The sequence below is a fragment of the Anguilla rostrata genome, chromosome 9 (assembly GCF_018555375.3).
Source record: "Anguilla rostrata isolate EN2019 chromosome 9, ASM1855537v3, whole genome shotgun sequence".
In the NCBI taxonomy this organism is placed as follows: domain Eukaryota; kingdom Metazoa; phylum Chordata; class Actinopteri; order Anguilliformes; family Anguillidae; genus Anguilla; species Anguilla rostrata.
In genome coordinates this window covers 4,052,077-4,075,000 of record NC_057941.1, presented here as the reverse complement: position 1 = coordinate 4,075,000, position 22,924 = coordinate 4,052,077, and the positions used below count along the sequence as shown (strand labels likewise).

The following is a 22,924-nucleotide window of genomic DNA, read 5'->3' as shown; positions in this document are numbered from 1 at the left end:
TGCTGGATGGAGATAACATGCAATATGAAAGTGGTACAGGAGGTAGATGTGTAACATGAAAGCGCCAGAGGAACAAAGTGGAAGGATAAAAGTGATAAGAGTGCCCCCGCAGAGTGGTGGTAGTTATTCCAGGTACAGTCTGAAGAGATGGTGGAAGATTGGCAGCGACTGAGCGGTTCACAGAGGAACAGGGAGCTCGTTCCACCACTGGGGAGCTAGGGTGGAGAAGCTCTCTGCTTGGGACGAGTGAGAACAATTCACCCGGATGGCAGGGAGTGCGAGTCGCCCTGCTGCAGCAGAGTGGAGTGGTTGAGCTGGTGTGTAGCAGAGTGGAGTGGTTGAGCTGGTGTGTAGCAGAGCGGAGTGGTTGAGCTGGCGTGTAGGGTTGAATCATGTCCTGTAGGTAGGTGGAAGCTTTCCAGTTGGCTGTCCTGTTGGCAGTCGGTCCTACATTCCTGAGTGGGACCAAATGTTGTCTGTCAAGAGTTGAATTAACAGTGCTAGAGTTGAAACAACACTGGACATTCTCCCGTGATGGGTGAATGTCAATGGGTAGTGTATGCAGTATACACCCCCCTCCCCCCCCCACCCTCACTACCCCCTTCTCTCACCACCACCCTGTACCCACCGCTGTCCAAGAAACACAGTTTCTCCCCTTACTTAGGAATAAATGCAGAACAGGAATAATACAGTATTGTCAGTGCTGCCATCTTTGAAAGCCGGAGCAGATGGGAAACCACCTGCTGTATATTTTTTTTTTTGCTTTGAAAACCAAAGGATCCTTAATTTCTTGTCATTTCTTTTGCCACAAAAGAAAAATCTTCATGCATATACCACCCCCACATCTTTGAAAAAAAAACATTGTTTTCCCTCAAATGTTTTATTGCCAAACGCATCTTATTTGTATTACTTTTGGTACAGCAGCACAAGGATTAGCCTGTGACCCTGAAACACTCACTTAAAACTTCTCGTGAAACCCAGATACATCTGGACAATTAGTCCCGGCTACTTCTGAAGGGTTGTGGAAGAACAAAAAAACATATGTATGACAGCTTGCAGCACAACAGAGTCCCATCGAATGAGACGCCTGCCACTCATTTTGAAAAAGCACTGTCTCCTGATGTGGGGGCATGGGTTTTTTTTTTCTTCTTTTTTTTTCGGAGTATTGCAATGTCATGATAAAAAGGAATACTCATACTGGCAGGCTGACTGTTTGGTGTTATTTTTAGGCCGAACGGTGGTGCAGTGCCTGGATGGGATTCACAGCACGTCTTCCCCTGCCTCGGCTGGCTCACAGCACATCGGGTAGGCATAATTAAAGACCAGCAGTGGAATACATTTAAAATAATAAATTCAATATATAACACTGTATTTTTCTGATAACATCATACTGTCTTTCATCAACTATTTGCTGTCTGTGCTTTTTGTGTCTATATATGCATTTGGACATATAGACAGACAGACAAAGAGGGAGTGAGAGAGAGAGAGAGAGAGAGAGAGGGAGAGAGAGAACATTTTCTTTTCTTGAATACATTTGCTCCTCACTATATCATAATGAAATGACTGCATTTCAAAGAGTTTCCACTGGTGAAGCAGCTGCAGCAGAACAACATCTGAGAGATTCCTGTTTCATTAGGATAATATACAGGCCATAAATAACAATAAGAACCAGTGAGAAGGTAGAGAAGCAGGTGTAGTATTTGTAGCAGGTGTGGAACACAAATACAGAGCAGTTCAGTGACTGCATCTGAGCTGTTTTCTTAAGACAGTGACACATGATATGAATAGCAGAAAGAATAAGCGATCTCCGTTAGGAAACCTCAAATGACTAACCCAACGACAAAGGCACGTCCGGCTAATAAGGGTGTAATGTCTGAGACAGGGTGGAAAGAGATCGCATCATCAGTTCTGACATTACATCGTCTTCATTAGGGTTCTCAAAAGCACTGTGCCCACCCAGTGTGACGATGTCATCGTGTCAAAACTGTTACTATTTCGGTCCGTCCAGTGTTGTAGCTTTCTTTAAATGATGAAGGAAGTTCACGCACCCCAATTTAGAATAAAATAGGAGAAAAAAATACATTCACTTAATATTATGTTCTGTGGGTTATGCATTTCTAAATAATTTAATGTGCTATTAAGATTTTTGTTGCAATGCGATTTTTGGGAGAATACATTTTAATTTGCTGAAAGCAGGCAGTTTGAGTCTGCATCTTCTACTAGCATTCCAAGTAGCCATTTAAAATATGATTTAAAAAATGTTTAATAAATAAACATTCATAAAAAAATAATGATATCATAATTTATAAATATTGGGGCAAGTGTGGAGGGATAACGGAAAAAAGAGGAGACAACATGCAGTCGAAGAGTGAACATTATTCTAATATTTAGCTCATTTGGACCCTGTTTCGCCAGAGACCTCTGGAGACCACCAGTCCTGTTTCTTTGGAGATCGGCAGTGCTGTTCCCCTGGAGATCAGCAGTCCTGTTCCTCTGAAGATCAACAGTCCCATTCCCCAGAAGAACAGCAGTCCAGTTTCCCTGGAGATCAGCAGTCCTGTTCCCCTGGAGACCAGCAGTCCTGTTCCACTGGAGATCAGCAGTCCTGTTCCCCTGGAGATCAGCAGTCCCATTCCCCAGAAGAACAGCAGTCCAGTTTCCCTGGAGATCAGCAGTCCTGTTTCCCTGGAGATCAGCAGTCCTGTTTCCCTGGAGATCAGCAGTCCTGTTTCCCTGGTGATCAGCTGTCCTGTTTCCCTGGAGATTAACAGCCTGTATTTGTCAGCTTGTTTTCCACAGACCAGGTTGGTCTGCTTTCCAATTATATATTGTGAAATTTAAAAATGTTGCTCTACTTCTTGCACATTTGTCATGGACCATCAGTATCAGGATTCCACTGTGACTGGTTTTTCTCGGGTATGGTGATAACAGCACAACATGAATATACAGGAGCACGCCACTGTGAAATTCTAAGTTTATTGAAGTCACTTGACCTCAAATTACATAATTAAACAATAAAAATATGCCCCTTCAGCATCTAAAGTGTTAGTCTCAAATTAACTATGAAACCTGCCTCTCCCTGGAGTCATCACGCAATTTGCAACAGCTGAGTCCTGTTAAGAAGTGTTTCTAGGGCCAAATCTCTGATGTTTTTTTTTTCTTTTTTTTTCTTTTGAGTGGCCGACCTTTTTGTTCTTTATATGTTTTTGCAGACTGCTTTTTCTTCTGGCAGGGATTTGCTGAAACGTTAACAAGGCAGTGTAGAATGAAAAAGTAATTCCACAAAAAAGAAAAGAAAAAAAAACACCTTGGACTTTAAGTTCATATCTGAACAGGCTTAGATTTTCCTTACAATTACTGGATTGTTTGTGAAGCACCTCATTTAGTGATTCTGACACACTTAGCATTTCTCACACCTACAATCTACATAATAACAGACCATTTTTATCTTTGCTGGCTCGAGCTAGCAAAACTATAGATTATGGCATAGCTGAAAGAGGCTCGTGCATCACTACTTTAAAACAGGATGCATACTACGACTTAGCAATAATTTAGCAAAATTTGTGTCTATATGTGTGAACCCATACACACATCACATGTATATAGTATTATATATATATGGTACTTACACAATGTGTAATACATATATATATAATATATACAATATTTATACATATGGCATTAAGTATAAGGGTGCAATCAGTAAAAAATAAAACATTCAATAAATGCAAAATTCAATCAGTAAAACATTGAAATGTACTCCCGCTTAACTTTCTATTTATGCTGAAGTTCAGTGTTTTTGCTAAGTGCATCTTGGCTGGGTGAATTAAGTGGGATTTGATAGATTCATGCTTGGGTTGAAGCCTCTCTGAAAAGATGCTTCCCTTTGAATTTCAGAGTTAATTGAGTCCTGGCATGAGACCAACATCTTTTTTTTTTTTAGCGTTTTATCCGTGCAGCCTTTGATCACATGGATAGGTAGAATAAATAGTGCAAACCTACTGGCCAGGATATGGAACTACAGTTAAATGGGCGATAATGGTTTTACATGCAATACTGACAAAACCGATTCAACCAATGTCATTTTTAGACAAAAGTCAAAACTTTTACAAATAATATATGGTGATACATTTTATAAATAATATGGTGATAATAATAAGTTGCGATGCCATGTGTTTATATAAATATGTCAATGCCACCACATTTTCTACACCACGTTTTCTAGTCTCTTTCATGAAAGAATTATTATTGTTTTAATGGGTACGGCCAGTCTTATGGAAACAAACCCCAAATGAGTGCAGTGTCTAGTTACTGTTAACATTGATGCTTACAGTTTTTCTTACAACCCCCCCCCCCCCCCCCATCTGTCACCCTGTGTCACAATTATAGCTCAGTACAAAATTAAGCAAGCATGTAATTATTGATTTATTAATGTATTGCTTTCTTATACATACATAAAGTACTACATAAGGGCTGAGACTATTTCTCAATTCTACCAACACAATAATTTGCATGCTGTTAATCCTGATGCTTTTTTGATAACGATTAACATAGTAGAAGAGACTCAGAGTTATCAAAGGGTTTCCATTTGGTTGATTGACAGATGTGGTAAACTTCAGCAGCCGAGTAGAGTATCTTCGTCTCACGAAGTAACACTCTCTTTGTTCACGTCATACAAACAAAGTTCTAATGAACTGAGTGAAATTAATACAATCATTACAAAGATGGCTCTCGCTTCCCCTTTGCATATAAATTGCATGATTAGCCACAAAAAACTTTAGCTGGAAACTCTTCTGTTTCTCTTTATTATAGCTTTTAGCTATTTCCACGTCCTTAAAAATCCCAAAACGAAAACGCGGCGACTTGCTATATGTACATTTAAGTTAGTCCCTGGGTCTGTTGTTTCTTCATTTGGGGATTGGAGAAATAGAGACGAGGGCAACAAACCACTTTAAATGTATACACTGCAGACTAATCGCAGGCAGCCGTGCCTTGTAGCACTGAATAATGGGGCTTTTATAAAAGAGAAAAAAAAATGAGTGGAACGGGAACTCCAGGCAAATTTGCAGTTTCATCAGAGGGCGTGAGTCAGGATGATCGCACTTAATGATCTTCTGTGCAGCTCACCGCCCTTTTCCAAAGTTACGAGATTGCATATATACCTCAAGTGAGGGCGCACACTTCTCTGATCTGAAGGGCCCTTAGTTGGGGATGCATATCAAGTACTGAAGTTTACTGAAGTCAGGACTGGGCTGAAAGTTAAAACATTAAAATATGAATAAAAAAAAAAAATGGAATCTGTCGATTGATTGGAATGCTAATTTAGTTTTTTTCCAAGTTTTTTTTTAACTTACTCAATTAAATACTTATCTCAAAACGCATTTCTGCCATTAGAGTGACGGAGAAGTTAGAACAGGTGTGTGGAACAGGTGCTTCACCCGAGGCCGACTAAATTCTCAAAGCCGCAGGTATCCCATTACATCACTAGGCAAGGAATGAACGGTCAGACCAGTCACGGTCGGAATGTAGAAAGAAACTGGGCCGTTGACAACCATCATGGGTTTGAAAATGACGTTCGATTTATCCCAACAGAAACTGGGGTCCAGGGTTAGAATCACTGTGATGTTCAAATCAGTAGTACTGCTGGTTTTCTTTTCTACCTGATAATTAATTGATTGGTTATGGCCACTGATGGGGCCAGAGATTTAACTCACCTGGTGTCCCAGGATTAAATCAGTCCCTGATTAGCAGGGATAGAATGAAAACCAGCAGCACTACTGGCCTCAGGGAGAGGATTTAGAGTATCTCTGGAATGCGCTGTTAGATATATCAAACTGCCGTTGGAATCCAAGGAACGGAAGGGTACAGAACATCCTGTATATAGACACACTGTATTCAGGGAGGCTGAAATGCAGGCTGGGAGCAGCTTTATGAACGACCCAAAGTCGTTTCCTGGTACAGACGGGAGGAGAGGCTAATTGAGAGATGCACTCTGCCAAGGGGGATTGATCTTGCACTTAGGTTGGGGCAAAGAGATGCATAGATTAGGCACACAGTGAGAAATCGATATACCCTTCCCACGCAGTTTAGAGGGACCTTTGTGTAGTTGTGAGATGCATGGTGCAGTACTGAATCCCGACTCTACGTGCACAGCAGGTTGGCTAGCCACCGCTCTCACTGCATGTAAGCACTGTATGCACTATTAATCCTTTGAAGAATAGGCTTATTTTGGAATGTTGTTCAAAACTCCAAGTCAGTGTTCTAGAACTCCACTGCTTTCAGTTACCAGCAGAGATTGTTGCATCAGCATTAGAATGTTCACTAAAGGATGATCCAATCGCATGGCCTATTTGTGATGTCACACCCTTCTGGACCCTGCGTGTTGATTGGTCAGATGAAGCATTTCTGCTGTCTGTACACTCAGTGTATTAGGCTTTCTTTGTTTGTTTGTCTAAAATGCAGCACTGTCATGCAGGAACTATACAAGAAAAACAGTCTCTGAAATTAAATGAAATTCCTTGCAGCGATGCTGCTGAATATTTTCAAAGGAGTCGGAACATCTGCAATTTATACTAATCACAACCTCCACCGTTAGTGTGGCCCAGAAACTATATAAAATATAGATCTGGAGGCTAGAGACATTATTTATTAGTAACTATGTACATAGTTATATCTAACTATGTAAATGAATTGTATATTGCATTGCTTCACACCTAACAGTGCCCCTAGACATGCCAATATTAATGATATATTACAGTATCTCTTGCCTTTTTTATTAAAAAAGGAAAAACTCTAAGAAGCTCTCTTATAATGAACATGGGGAAAAAAAAAACACCCATAGGAAATTAAATGATAAAAACAAAATACTCCACTATATTACATTGATAAGTTATGCACTGGTTGTCATGGCATTTCCATAAATACAAATGTGATATAATAACAAAGTATATTGAAATGGCATAGACGATTACTGGAAATTACTTCGTTTATTGTCTGTGGCGCAGTGTATATCCTGCACATGTTATAATTGTAAATTGATATAATGTCACTAATTGCCTCTTTGAGGTACGATTAAACATTTTTCCATGCTATTCTATTAAACGACTCACGTACTAAGCAATAGATCACTGTTACGTCCATTAATGCCGACGTTTGCCAGCTGATAACTGCGTGTTTATATTGCGTGTGCGGTTTCGGTGTGAAACATCCATCTAATCTCCTCGTGATTTAGTTTCCCCCTTGCTAGCTTTCTTCTTTTGAAAGCCAGCACTCACTCCACGGCATCTCACCGGGAATTAATGAAGACAAACTCCCCTGTTCTGTTAAGGTTAACCGCGGAAAAAGTTATCACCGGAGAAAAATCAATTGGAAAAAAAAAAAAACGTCAATGTCGGTGCCGGCCAATTTCGGCCGTACTCAGAGCCATTCTGACCGAAATCGGTGGCAGAGCCGTCGCACAACTCACCCTTAATCACAGACAGCGTCTGTAAACCGGGATTAATTATCAGAGCTTACTGTCAGGATATCAATCCACATCCCCCAGTCAGCAGTAACCATGGCAACGGGCTCTTGCGCAAGATCCGCGAGGCCGAGCACATGCTGATCACGCAGGAGGCTGTCCGCATTTTTATTATTATTATTATTATTATTATTATATTCATCAATTCATCAGACGACCAGGTAAACAATACTGCAAGATGAAGTGTCAGTCCAGCACACACACACTCACACACACACACACTCATGCATACATACACACACTCACACACACTCACACACACACACACTCACACACATACACACACTCACACACACACTAACGAACACACACATACACACTCACACATACATACACACACTCACACACTAACACAAACACACATACGCCTACACACACTCACACACACACACACACACACACTCACTCACTCACACACACACACACACACACACACATGCACGAATGCAGACGCATGTGCACACCGTGCGCAGTATGCAATACGACTGTCAGCGCATATGAAACATTGAGAATTATCAATGTCATATTTTAAGGCAGAGATTCATGTTTCGGATTTGTGTGATTGGAAATCGCCCAACTGACACAACGCATCGCATCTTTAGTGCCGTGGTATTGCGTCAGCCTTCTTTTCCTGAAGGCTCGTTATTTGAAATGAATGCAGTCACCATGTGCCCGCTCAGTGCTGTAGTTTCATAGCCCGTTGGACGGTTATTGCTGCTTTCCATCATTCTTCTGTGCCGCCATTGTCATTCACTTCAGGGACTCTACGGTTCACAGATGACACTCAAAGGAACCAACTGGGTAGGTGAACGGCTAACCGTCAAAACATGCACACACACAGGCATGCACGCACATACACAGGCATACACACATAAAGACAGGCACACAAGCATACACGCACACAAACACACACAAGCATACACACAAATGCACGCGCTCACGCACACATATACACACACGCAAAGACACAGACACACAATCATACATACACACACAAGCATACATTTACAAAGACACAGACACACAAGCATACACACACACACAAACACAGACAAGCATGCACACACGCACGCACACACGTGCACAAACACACACATACACACACACACACGGGCGCACGCACACAACATGTAAATTCTGTGTTTTCTATCAGTAAGATTGTCCCTGTGGGTTTGGGCCTGTTTGTGCCTTGTAGTGTAAAGGTGTTACATAAATACATGTTCCCTTCCAAGGGCTGCTCTTTGTGTTTTCATGTATTTACATATTTGTGGGAACATGATATTGAGTTGACAAATTCGCATTTGTGTTGCGCTTCTGTGGCTACCTGACTGACCATACTACACCTGTGTTTGTGTACCGTGCTTGTATGTGACTAAGTGTGTGTGCTATCATGGAAACCAACTCAATCTTCTCTGTGTGAAGGTGAGAACCATGCCACCTTGAACTAGAGGAAAGCGACAGTCCACTACGATTACAGCATTGCAATTTAATGTCTTTGATTTTCTTTTTGTCAGTTTCCATTTAAGTGTTTTTCTTCTCTCTCTCTCTCTGTGAACTCATATGTGTTTATAGGCCGGCTTTGTACTTGCTTTTTTTTTTCATGTCTCCACCAAGCCCTCTAACTCTCAACACTCAACGGTGTCTTTGCAGTCTCCTTCGGGAGCACTTCAAATGCGGACTGCCTCTGCGCGGCCAGCGCGATGCGAGTTATTCAAAGTCAAAAAGTAGATAAATAATGAATCAATACGACCGTTTGCCCGTGACCAAAAAAAAAAAAGAAAAAGAAAAAAAAAAAGAGCCATCACTAACTTGTACTTCAAAGAGCAACAAGCGCAGCGCTATGCAATTTCTCCACTTCGCGACAGACCTGGAGGCAGAGAGAGCAAATTCAGGTTGGCACCCGGATAATGATATTTAAAAAAAATAAATTAATAAATAAATAAAAATTTGAGATGCGCGCTGCGTTGTGCAATGCATAATTGATGAAAGGGCCTCTCTCCCTCTCCCTCTCTCTCTCTCTCTCTCTCGCGCGCAGTTCCGGTTGTTGCCGTGCAGATGAAAGGCTACCTTTGATAGCGCGCGCGTTGCGCAATCGCCAGGGGACTCGGCCGCCATCTCAACCCCAGCAGCTGCGCGGACGGCGGCCCCAGGGGGGACGGACCGGTGCCGGCGAGCGAGCGGCTCGCGCCCCGAACGCTCGGCGCTCGCGTGGCCAACGCCGTCCGCTAAAAAAACCGACGACGTCGCTCCGCGCACATAAAACACCGTTCCGACGGCAAAACCTGCGCTGTCATCTGTCCTTCCGCCATGCCCCTTATTTCTCCTTTTCACACCTTAGTTCATCCGTTTTTCCTGTCTTGCTCCGCACCACTTTCACACAAACATTCGTCTGTATATCTGAGAGGGGGATTTGAAAGGGGTTTTTCACGAAGCACTTTTGTTAATGTATAACTCACCTGCTTCTGGACAGCCTTGTGCCCTGTGAGTAATGTGACCTTTTTTTTTTTTTTTTACTTTTTGCTGTTCAAAGATGCTCACTTCAGCGCAAATGCCATTTTAATCACTGTGCGTAGCTCAGAAAACATGAATATGCATATGATGATCGAGCTATGACGTCATACAGCTACCCTCCCTTCCCCACAGGCTTAACAGTGCTGCATATTTCACATAAACAGTAGCAGAGTGTTCTGCTGTTAAGCTGTAAACTTGCCCTTTACGCATGTCCTGAATTCAAGGACAACGATGACTAGTTCTGGGACAAAGATTTAACAGCTGTGAAAATAAATTTGGTAACATTTAAGAGAAGCTTTTCTGGAATGTTTTCTTTTTTTATTTTTATTAATTCTAAGTCAGTGTTCCAGAACTCCACTGCTTTCAGTCACCAGCAGTGATCGTTACGTCGGCATTAGAATGTTCAGTTAAGATCGTTCTAATCACACAATTGTAACCTCTGAATTACTAAGAATTAAATGACCACGTGCAAGGCATCAGTGCAGTTCTTACAATCAATAAGCAAATAATGAAGCACAGAGCACATTTGCCTATCTGGCATTCTGTCACAGGTACAGCTATATTGCATGTGTTGCTTATTAATGAGCAATCGGTGCGTTGGTAAGTAATTAGCAGTTCTTCACTTCAGATGCATGTGCTAAACTTAAATTTCCATGCAACGTTTAAAATTAAAAAAATTTTTTTTATCCTATTAGTCTATTTGTATCCTGGCTTGGGTGACTTAAGTGGGCACATGACAGATGAAATAAAGAGGAAAACTACAGCATTCCTCGATCATTAAAACAGAGTGCAATCAGCATGGCTGACTGAAGTCATCCACTCCCTGTACTGAGGAATTGGTTTTTATAAAAGAAAACAGCAATGCAAAATCCACATTTTCCATTCGCGGGAGAGAGGGTCAGGGCGAGCTAATTTAATTACGTTCCGTGCAGCTCAGCACAAGCGATCCATTTTGGAGTTAAGTGATTGCGTGTCTGAAGAGAGGACGCAAGCATCGCAGGTGCACTTAAGTGTCGTCTAACTGAGAGCCCACAAAAAGCACTTAAGACTCTACAGCCAGGATGAGCCCCTTAAATGCGATGGACCCAATCCTGATTGAAGAAGTTAAGTGCTTTTTATGCACAGCTATGATTACACACACACACACACACACATTGTGAGTGTGTATATCATTGTTCAAATGTGTACAAATTTGTTTATGTGACTTAAGAACAAACTGTGCGAGACAAAAAATTAGTTCAAAGGTTGCCACAATTGTTAATCAAGCAAATTAATCATAAACATTGAGTCCCTTGTCATTACTCTCATGGATATCACAGACACACTGTATAAGTCTTGGGGTTCATAGCATGCTGGTTAGATCTGGGCAGAATTAAGCAATAAACACAGCCTGCACTAAGTGCTACATGTCTGTATGAAAAAGAAACGATTAGCTAATTCTGTACAAAGCAGAAATGGAGGAGGAAGAGGAGTTAGAGGAAGAAGAAAAACCAGAGAAGAGATCTGAGAGACAATGCTTACGTAGGACAGGCTGAAAAAAAAAGACTTTCATGATAGAGGCATAATTACTGATGTGCAAAAAATGTGGTGATGTTTACATATTTATTTAACCAATTTTTTACTTTTAAATTGTCTTCATATTATTCATTTAAACATTAAAAAAAGTATAAATTACCATAAAATTACATCGGATGCGTCCATTTTGTCGGGACTAGTGGATGAACCACAGTTGTTCCTCTTGGAAAAATTCCACTGAGCTGTAATTGCATACGCTCGCCAGCAGGCTTGGCCTGTTCCTTCCACCGTTACACGTGAGTAAACTCCGCACAGCGGCGCTCGGTGAAAAACCCACTCTGCCGTTATCGTTGCAACTCTAACAGAGCACATGCAGTCTCCGCTCATAAACCGGTAGATTGAACTAAATTTTGTAACCGCTGTGTGGAACATAAGAACATATTAGAACATTAAAAAGTGATAACGAGAACAGGCCATTCAGCCCATCTTGGATCATCTTTTTATTATTTACTTTTTTGTTGTGCTTCAACTTTTGCAACACAAAATATCAAACTTTTTTTTTTTTTTGTTCAATTATACATTTTTACAAATTTGGCAGTCAGAAATTTTATTTTCTTTTATTTTTTTTTTTTTTTGAGTACCGTTTGGCTGACTGTCATAACGTGCCATTATGAACGTGCAATTAGAGCCGAAACGCTTTTTTGGAAGGCTACCTGTCGTTACGCGTTAATGATACATAAAGCGCACTTCCATATGGAGAGCTGGTGTGTGCCAGCGCTGTGCTCAGCTGCTGTCTGGGTAATTTTGGCTCTGTGTGCTCGGGAACCGTGTCACATGGTCCGCTCCAGTTGGCTCAGTCAACGGGAAGAGGAGGAAGGAGCCAAAGAGCAATCTGAGGCTCTTTGTTCCTTAAACATTTGAAGAGTATGTAGGTTTTTTTTTTTTTTTTTTTTTGGAACATGTGAGAGATTCCTGGGATAATAGGATAATATTTAGGCCATAAATAACAATAAGAACCGGTGAGAAGGTAGAGCTGCAGGCGCAGTATTTGTAGCAAGTCTGGGACTCAAATACAGAGCCGTTCAGTGACTGCATGTGAGCTGTTTTAAGACAGTGATACCTTGTGAAGAGTAGGTTTTTTTTTTTTAATGTTTTTTTTTTCTCCAAAATTCCAAGTCAGTGTTCTAGAACTGCTTCTAGAACTGTGTTCTGTTGCTTACAATCACCATCAGTGATTGTTACATCAGCATTGGAATGTTCAGTAAAGAACATTCTAATTACATTATTTGTGACCTCACACCTTAAAGGGAATGTGCTACAATTCAAATTATATTAAAAATCGTGTCACCGCGAAAATACTGTTTTAATAAAATATTATATTCAAAAGTGTTTTTTTTTTTCTAGAATAGAACAAATAAAGAATAAAATATGCAGTGTTTAATAATATTTGTTATCACGGACAGTCTGCACATTTCACACAGCTGAGTGCTGGGCTTGGTCGTGACATGACTTGGCAGTATCTTTCTTATATAAAGCAGAGCATGGACCTTTTTCTGTGTTCCCATATTTCAACCAAACATTTTATCTGCCTTATATAAAAGTTGCCAGGAGTTGCACATTTTTCACGGGAATGGCAACGCGTTTTTATGTCAGGAAGTGAACTTAAACTTGGTACAGTTGTTATGAGATGAGACTGAGGCTCGGTGCGGTGACTGCGTCACAGGCTGTGCCCAGAATCCCATGCGGCTGTGGGTATGGTCTCGTGCCATGGCACTTCCTGCAATCCCACCTCCATCTGACAGAATGTGTATAAATTAATTTGTGTTTGCATTAGCATTTATTCATCGCACAGCTGCGGAAAAACAGTGCCTGTGTGTGTCTGGCATTTCTGTTCAGTAGTTCCGCCGTGCTGAAAAAAAAAAAAAAAGCCTGGAAAATGATCAAGAGCGATGGGCAAAAAAACTCATTACTATGTCATATGGGCATCTGAATCTTCCTGACAACAGTCATCATAATCAAAGTAGACAGTTGAGCAATGGCGTTATGTCAGGTACTGTAATGCACACAAGCAGCTAGTTTACTGGTGGGGAGAACACTGCATGAATAGGGAAAGGTTTGAATACATTGTGTCAACATTTTTTTTAGCGTGCCACAGAAATAATTAATATATAAATCGGCATATGTCAAATAGTCATCAACCTGACAAAACCATTTTGTTAAATGCAACAATTTTATTGTAAAATTCAACAGCTGTGTGCAATTCCCTTATGAAAAGGATATTTTTCAGAACATACAGTATATTATGGAGACCTGAACAATAATTAATCAGTGTCCTTTTTGTACACTACTCAAGAAATATACAATGATAGCAAACAACTAACATTTCCATTAAATTTATAACTTTTCTTCTGATTTGGTAACCCTTTTCTCAGCACTACAATGTGTGTGATTGATCTTTTACCTGTCTGCCAATAAAATATGCAACAGTATAAATTATTTACATGCGTTCCACTCTTAGGTCTCTTCTGTCTTCCAAAATAGGAACACAAGTTTGTAATTACCAAGTGCATTATTTATTCCTAATCTGACTCAGCATGTCATTGGTCATTTTCATAGATCTCAGGAAAGCCAATTGTCATTATTTTGGAAAACAAAAGAAATGACTTCCTTATTATCACAAGCCATTTCGGTTTGCAATCTCAAAGTCTTCATTTTCATTTCCAGGAAGTGCATAAAGTTCTACGAACATATCCCCCATTTTCAAATTTGGCACTTCAGCCTCGTTCCCAAATGCTTACATTCCCCTACATATTCAACAAACAAACAAACAAACAATAAATAATCAAATAAATAAACACGGCAATAGTCGCCAAATGAAGTTAAGCAATTTCTCCTACCACAAAAACTTGGTCGAGGACAAGTTTTTTTTTTTTTTTTTTTTTTTTTTTCAGACAGGACACTCAAAGAAGCGGTTTTTGACACTGGCTGACGCGAGCAGGACAAACAGAACCGAACGGAACAGGGCAGAATACTTGTGCTGTTTGTTTCCGGAAACTTCCGACAAACAAAAATAAATAAATAAACAAATAACCTCCGACAACTGTGTCTCAAAATGGTTCCATCAACAGCTTTTTACAGGGATTCTGGGAAATGCAGTTGGTCATGAGCTCTGTCCCTATGATGTCTCAGACAGATGCCAAAGGTTGTTTTAATTTCTTGAACTCAGCAGATCTTTTTCTTTTTTTTTCAAACAGGAAGTGACATCACACAAGGAATCCTTGGAAGCCTCTTGCGGGGATGATGAAGCTTAGAAATACGGAGTCTCAGTTCTTGAGTGATGAAGTCTCCATAGCATTAGAGCAACTAATATCTGGGTAAAATAAACAAAATGAATCATCAGCATAAAACCAATTAAAACAGATCTGTAGCACCTGCCTAGACAACAATTAAATACAAAAGGACAAAATAATCTTACTCAAAACAAAAATCATGACTCTACATGACTTATTAAAGACTATGGAGAATTTATAGTGGTTTTTTTTTTGAACTCTTCAACACAAAAATAATCTAATACAAACTGAAAGAAAAAACACAACATGACAATTTGCTTTGAAAGATTAAAAGCTTGAATAAGTATACATGAGCAAAGTCAAACTGATAAGATTAAGACATTAGTTTGAACATGGACTACGGGCTACTATGCACCCACACTGCGTACAGCTCAAAATGCCAGATGGTGCAATATTTGAAGCTTAAATTATAAAAAAAAAAAAAATCTAAAAACATAAAACAATCTTTTTTGTTTTTCCCTCCGGGGAGCCTGATGAAAGTATCCCTGAAGTTTCCCCAAACTACGTCCCTTTTCCTAGTCAGGTAAATTATATGTCCACAGTGTTTTTCCTCGACGAGAGTAAGGCCTACGCACCAGTCCTGTCCTGTCCTGTCGCCGGCAGATATTCTGCTCGCACCATTCAAGCCCCGTCTGATTGGTTCAGGCCCGGGCTATTTGCGTAGCTATGCTAAGAGAACGCACAGGCCAAAGCCAGGCAAGCGCGATTGCCATTTTGGGATTGATGGCAAATACCCTCTGGACTCTGGTTTTCTTACGTGTGTCTCTGGGGATGATGACGTAACTGTCTGTCTGTCTGTCTGTTCATGATTGCGTTAGCTTTTTTTAAAATTGCAATGTACACGTCGCACCTAAAGGATATATATATATATATCGGCGTGGTCTAGTGAAGAAAAAAACCATCGCATAACGGCTAGTTTGAAATCGCAAGTTTGTTGAAAGGACATGGAAAAACTTTTAAAAAGTCGTTTAAAAAGTATGAGTAAATTAGATTCTCATTATTATGCATTTTCTACTACTGAACTTTCATTTGCCGAGCCAGCATTGGTAAGGATTGGGAAGCAATCTCGAGCGTTTTCAGAGCAACTGAAGGGAAAAAGTCATATTTGCCATGTCAGTTTTAAAGCAGTAAGCTAGTGAATGACCCCATGATCCAGACAGACCCATGTCACGAGGAAGGCCAAGGTTCCAAACTTAACGGACACTAGTCGAATTAAATTCATTTTATTCTCGCATTAATCTTTTAAGGTCCAATTACATTGAATTGCATGTATAGAAGTTTTTTTTATTTATTTTTTTATTCCATAGACGACAGTAGAAGACCTCAATACATATATTTATTTTTGGCCTGAAAGGTGCATGCAATAAATATAAACCACTACAGTATATTAAAATATTTACAGTATCTGTACAGCTGATCATAGACCATATATTTTTTTTCTAGCCCTGACCACACATTGAAAAGCAAGAATCCCACTGCCCACACTCAACTTCCACCTGTTGTGTAAATATTAGTACAGATTGCAAAACAATACTCAATACTATGTAATTCATCCCACTGTTAAAGTGCTTTGTAAAATCCAGTTTTGCTGAACTATTATATTTCAAAATATTCTCATCCCATGTGCTGTATGGATGTTCAGGAAAATTATGAGAAAAACGCACATGAGAAGAAAAAAAGACGAACAGATAATTTTTTTTCCGGAAAAAAAGAAAAAATACGTAAAACATTTTGAAAAGGGTGGGTGTGAGCTGGGGCCCGGTCATGATCACAACACTTTGTGCATTATAATCGCTTTTAGAATTCTATTCATCTGACATAATTTACAAAATATCAAATATATGGTTCCTTTAAGAGGTTTTTGATATGAATACTGATATGATTTTTTAGGCACTGGCTTTGTAAACTGTTACAATGCAACCATGCCCTTCAATAAATAATAATAATAATAATAATAATAATAATAATAATAATAATATTTGGGGAAGTGGTTTTATTGCTTTTTATCGCCGTATTATAAAATGATGTTTGAGCCCTCCGTAGAGGGGTCTCACTGGGAGAACAGACCGTCTGTTGGACGCCTGTCCCGCTGCGGCAGGGAGGAATCACCTGACCCCCCCTTCTTGTGCTCCCTTCTTTAGCCTATCAGAGAAGCCTTGCTCTCCCCATGCCCCGCCCCCCCCGCGCTCCCCCCCACCCGCCCTGCCCCTCCCCCGCGCCTCCCTGCCCCTCCCCGCCCCTCCCATTCGGTTTTGCTACAGCATTTGCTTCGTGCACCAGGGACAGGTGAGCTTTTCAAAAAGAAGCAAACTGATTTTGAAATGGGTTTGAAGAAAAAAGTAAATAAATAAAAAAATTTAAAAAACCATCACACAGCCGCAAGCTTTTTTCTTTTTTTTTCTTTTTTAAAGGATTTTTCAGATTTAAAAAAAAATCAAAAATAAATTAAAAAAAAAAAATTGAAAAACCAAGATACGATCTTTGCGATACGATCGTATACGAAAGGCCGGCTAAGATGCTATGTGGGGGTGGGCGGGGCGGGGGCCTACAGGTAGAGATAGGAGACCCAGTAGACCAGGTTGAAGAGGCCGAAGGCGGTGGGGAAGAAGATGCGAGCGTAGGAGTCTATTTTGGCCACGCGGATGTGTAGCCGCCCGTGCCGCCAGGCCCCGGACCGGCAGTCTTCGAAGCAGCAGAAGAAGCTGGTGCAGTCCTTCCCGTCCAGGCACTCGTACCCGTACTCCTCGTCCCGCTCCTGCATGTGCGTGGCGTTGTTCATCTGGATCGCCGTGGCCGACCGCGGACGGATGTCCACCGTGGGCGTCTGCTTTTTTTTTGGGGGGGGGAGAGAGAGAGAGAGAGAGAGAGAGAGAGAGAGAGAGAGAGAAAACGAGTACAGCGTCAGGGGTCACTTTTACAGCTGCAAGCAGAGCTGCAAGGCCTGGCTCATCCACTCAAAGGGCTTTTGTTTTTCTCCACTAAAAGCACACAAACACGAATGCTAATTTACACCTTACCTTAGGCAGAAAAAAGGCAAACAAACGAAAATACCTCCATACGTAGAAACCTGCTTTTTAAATATATGTTTTAGCGGTTTACATCTTGCTGTTGTTCTGAAATAACTTCTATGCAAATTACACCTTAGCTATGATAAGTCTGGCCTCTGAGGGCCAGCTGTTGTTATATTTTTAATTATTTCTTCTTGTTTTCCAGTAGCACATCAATGGCGCTAGTGCTGGGTAGCTCGCTTTCAGCTCTGCGGTAGCGTATCCAGTGGAACAGCCCATGGATTCAATGAAAGCTGAACAGACCTGGACAGACAGTCATCTTAAGGAAAAAAAAATGACTTTTTATTGTCATGTAGAACTGCACTGGCCTCATTTTTTACCGAGCAGTCCTTTCCTTAAGATGCATTTTGATTGAATCCAGGGAGTATGGAAAATAGCTTGACAATGGACACCAATTTCGCGGTCCACGTTAAGAAAGCATGTAATATGAAATATTATTCTTAAATATTTGTGCGGTGGAGGGTGTGGGGCAGGTAAAACTGCATGTCATAATCTTACAGTCTATAGACAAATATTTAATTTGAGACATTGTAGATTCAGAGAGGAGAAATGTGCTTGTTCAGCAGTAGAAACGGGACATGGATCGGATATAATAAGACTTAGTAGATGGAAGAAAAAGCACAGATGTTTCTGTACTTTGTATTATATTAAAATCCATAATAATTTAGGGTTTTTTTTGGACACCGGTAGTTCCACCCTCCAAGCACTAGGTCACTGTAGTCTTTTCTCAAACCTGTCAAGCAATCTTTCCATTGTGGAACATTAATCATCTAAATTAATCATCTAATTATTGCAAGTGAAGCTTCTAAGCATGAAGACTGACACTGAAGGAAATTTGCACCCACACTTTATCACTTACCGTTCAACTGAACAGCAGGCGCAGGTAATCCAAGAAATTTTAATCGAGAGTTAAAATACTCAGACTGAAAGCTGAACATTTTCAAACTAAGCATTTCGGCCTCCTCTGATTCTATGTCAGCCCTTCACACCAACAATGAATTCAGATTACATTCATTACTATTATTTGAGTTTTAATTTTTTTTTTTTACAAACGTCAAGCAAAGAAGACATGTTTTTACTTTATTGACCAACCATTGACTGCAAATTGGTTGTGAATTAACACCGCAACTATTTTGAAATATTTCGAATTTTGCGCTGTATTTTTAAAAGCTTTTCAGAATTCCAATGCCAATATTGTCAAGCAACCACTGCATGCGGCTTTACTAGCTGTGGATAGCTTCCTCGATTTCTCTTACTTTCGACAATATCCAGGAGCCACAATCTCTTAATCTGAAATTTTTCCAGCACTAGTACATGAGGTGCTTAAAGTCCAAGTCCCATAAACTTTCATAAACGTTTAATTAATTGGAATAACACTACAAAACACATTAAACACTATAACTATACACTATAACAAAAAAGGTTTTCAGATGTTATTCAACTGGAAGATTCTTCCTTCTCATAGAGGCTGCTGGTTTTGGAATGTCCCAGAATTCCTTCTTTCTTTGAGATGCCAATCATGGAACACATCCGGGAATGGTTTTGCCATTTCCCGGGAATGACCAGGAAATGTGGTTACATTCCGAGAGCGACTGTAGCTAAAACACCTTTTCTTTAACATACGGTATTCTTTCACAGGGTGATCTCTGTACTGTACTCCTCGGTTTTTTGTCTGTTTTCTGTGGGACTTGGACTTCAACGTCTCCCTTGCATCAATAGCAGCCGGGGTTTTTTATTGCAGGGTTAGTGGTTTTCAGCAGGGGCAGGTTAGGGGTAAGTGGCATGGGTTAGACTGCGGGGCTCTGAGGAGGGGGGGCGGGGGCGGGGGGGGGGTGGGGGGCGCGGGGGGGTGGGCTGGTACAGAAGCACAGGAGAGCGCGCACACACAAACCCGCCGCGTGAACCTGGGGGTCGGCACACCACACCACGCCACACAGGCGTGTTCGCAGCCTTAACGGACTGAAGCAGGCGACCGGTGGAGAGGAGGAAGGGGCAGCAGGCCACGGGCCCGCCCTCCTTACACACTCTCAGCATACTAATCGCACCGCCTCGCTCTATTTTTAGACCAAACCGCACCCTCGCAATTTCAGTTTCAAATTCCGCTACTTCCACGGCAGAAACACAATAGGTTTTTTTTCCGTATTATTGTTAAAACTTACAAAACAGCCTTAGTAATGTACAACTGTACTAAATGTAACCCCCGTCCTTTTTGTCCTCAAACCCCCTCTCTCTCTCACACACACACACACACACACACATACTCTCTCTCACACTCACACACACTCATACTCACAGACTCACATGCACACTGTCACACAGACACACTCTTTCTCTCTCTCTCACACACACACACGCACATACACACACACATACTCTCTCTCACATGCACACTTAAACACACACACACACACACACACACACACTCACACACACACGCACTCACACACTAACACACACACGCACACATGCCCGCCCCCTCACTGATCCCCAGCACGTGACTTAATGCCGCTTGCTAATGATCAGCTGAGCTAGTGATCTAATGAGCAGCGCTGTGTAGGTGTCTTTTCAGCCACAAGGCCGGCTGACTGCCCCCCCCCCCAACCCCCCCCCCCCCCCCCCCGGTGTGCAGTTTCAACGCCCGAACCAAACTCACAGCAGCGTCCGCCTGGCGGAACGACGCGCTACAACCCAAATGCGAAAAGGCGATTACCCGCCTCCTCGCTTTACCCCACCCAAACGGTAGCACACGGTGTACTCCAAACTGAACGCGACACACCTTGGCGCACACACGCATTCTGGAAAACAATTATTATTATTTTTTTAACCCCAGGACCGCCCCCTTTTTATTTACGAGAGCCAATCGACAGGTGCCACTTTGCAAAAACGTGAAGGACGCCCACTTACAGTAAACAATTTAAATAAAAACAAAATAAAGGTTCTACATTTAAACAAAGAACAGATCTAAAAGCAGTGGAGTGCTCGTGGGGGGGGGGGGGGGGGGGAGGGGGGGTTCTGAGGGGAAATGCAGCGGACGCATGCAGCCCATAACGTTTCTACTCAGACACGAGCAATACCTTTGAGGAAAACAGCCGAAGGAGCTTTAATCCCAACGGGAAACAAATTGTACGTGGGATAAAAAAGAGAATGACAAAAAAAGAACAGATGTAAAAAAAATACAAAAAACAGGAGACATCAGTAATCTGTATTTCAAACTGAAAGAGGGAGGAGAAGGTAACAGACAGGAGGGACACATTCCATGGCAAGGGCGTAACCCCCCCCCCCCAATATTACAGAACAGGCCAAATAACCCCCCCACCCCACCCCCCCGCCAAATAATATGGCATCATAATGAGAAACAATATTTCATAAGATGGGGGTTTCATGTTTTAATTGGGATGTACTGATCAGTATTCTGGTATTTTCACCTGTAGAATTCACCAGAAATTATAATTTCACAGCTGTTCTTTTCAACAAAAAATGCCCCTGGACCCTTTTAAAGGGTTGCTGTTCTTGGGGTCAATGCATTTCAACTCCCCCAAAATTCAAACCTAAAAGTTACGCCCTTGTTCCATGGGGTATGGCAGAATCAAGACCAGGTTCACTGGTGTAGACATGGTACAGTTCGACATGGCTGTACCCGATGGCAATCCTCAGAGACAAATACAAATCAGATTAGACATAACAAACAGAACATAACACACATCTGAGCAGGCTACACAAAGACAGTGACAATATTTATCCACTGTCCTTTTTCCAAGTTCAAACATCACAACTGAAAAAAAAAAAAAAATCCTCTTGAACAGTCTATGAACATTTAGGGCTTGATTTACTAAAACCTTTAGCACATGCAAAACTAATAACACAACCAATGATTCTTTGTTCATTTGATTGCTATCACACATAACCTTGTTCCTGCTCCAGCTAGCTAAATGCTTACCAGTTTAGCTGCAACATTACACTTTCCACCAAATTAAATGCTAATGTTAGTACCTATATTGTACACCAGGCAATGTAGCTAGATAACTAAGCGTTATATCGAACTTGCTAACCTTGCAACAGCTGAGATTCACTTAGGCTCTCTAAGTTTATGCAAATGTCACATTTACAAAAAAAAGATTAAAAAAAATTGTAGGCTAGCTATGCGACAGACTGTGCTGGTGCAGGCCTCAGATTGTTGTCAGGCTTGAACTGGTTAAAAAAAAAAAAAACTATGCACTGTCATCAAAATACTGTCAGTGGACATGAACCAAACTAATCACGGGAAGCCTACCTGATGTTCACCCTACAGACATGACAAGTAACCTCATCCAGTCTGTTTTCATGCTGGTAGTCTGGGAGAAAATAATGGTTTATGGATTTGTCCACTCCTGCCAAGCGATGTGAACTTGGAAGATGCTGTTCCACCCTGAGCTCAACAGTGGATGATTTTTGTAATAAAAACCTGGTGTTGTTTTCTCTCCACATAATTTTCATCACAATCTATATCAAAACACTTAAAGAACACATGCTTGATTAAAAACACATTCTGAAAATATTTTAAAACAATGTTTTGAAACGCTTGGTTATGAAGACAGAACACATTGTGACAATTCTCTCTATTCGTGAAAACAAAACCATAAAACATCTGGAACAATTAAAGACATCTGCCCAGAAACCCAAACTGTCATTAAAGGGGTATATTATTCGTCTTTCATTCATCTGACATTTAGATCCACAACTCATTTGCATGTCTGGAACCCAGTTAATGATTAAAGCTAAACTATGCGCGTAGTACATTTCTGAAAGATGCGGGAATTGTTTACCTTCAATCTGAAGACACAGACATGTCAGATGACCTGTGTCAAAACCACCATTGAGCCCATTTAGTGAGGATGTGGATGACACAAAAACTTAACTGAACCTCTTGTCAACAATTTCCTGTTAGACGTGGTTAAGGGAGTTCAACACTGTATAAAACGTAA

The 22,924-nt window shown here is 41.1% G+C and overlaps 1 protein-coding gene across 1 annotated transcript in view; it reads right to left on the bottom strand.

Moving 5' to 3' along the window:
* Nucleotides 1-17,133: 17,133 nt before the first annotated feature.
* The window catches only part of gabrg2 (gamma-aminobutyric acid type A receptor subunit gamma2), a 41,667-nt gene continuing 35,876 nt past the window's right edge, over nt 17,134-22,924 (bottom strand). Inside the window, exons 8-9 of the mRNA XM_064349556.1 lie at nt 21,038-21,061; nt 17,134-17,719 (exon numbers count right to left, since the gene is read on the bottom strand). Coding sequence (XP_064205626.1) covers nt 17,441-17,719; nt 21,038-21,061 — 303 coding nt within the window. The 3' untranslated portion in view covers nt 17,134-17,440. The remainder of the gene's footprint in view (nt 17,720-21,037; nt 21,062-22,924) is intronic.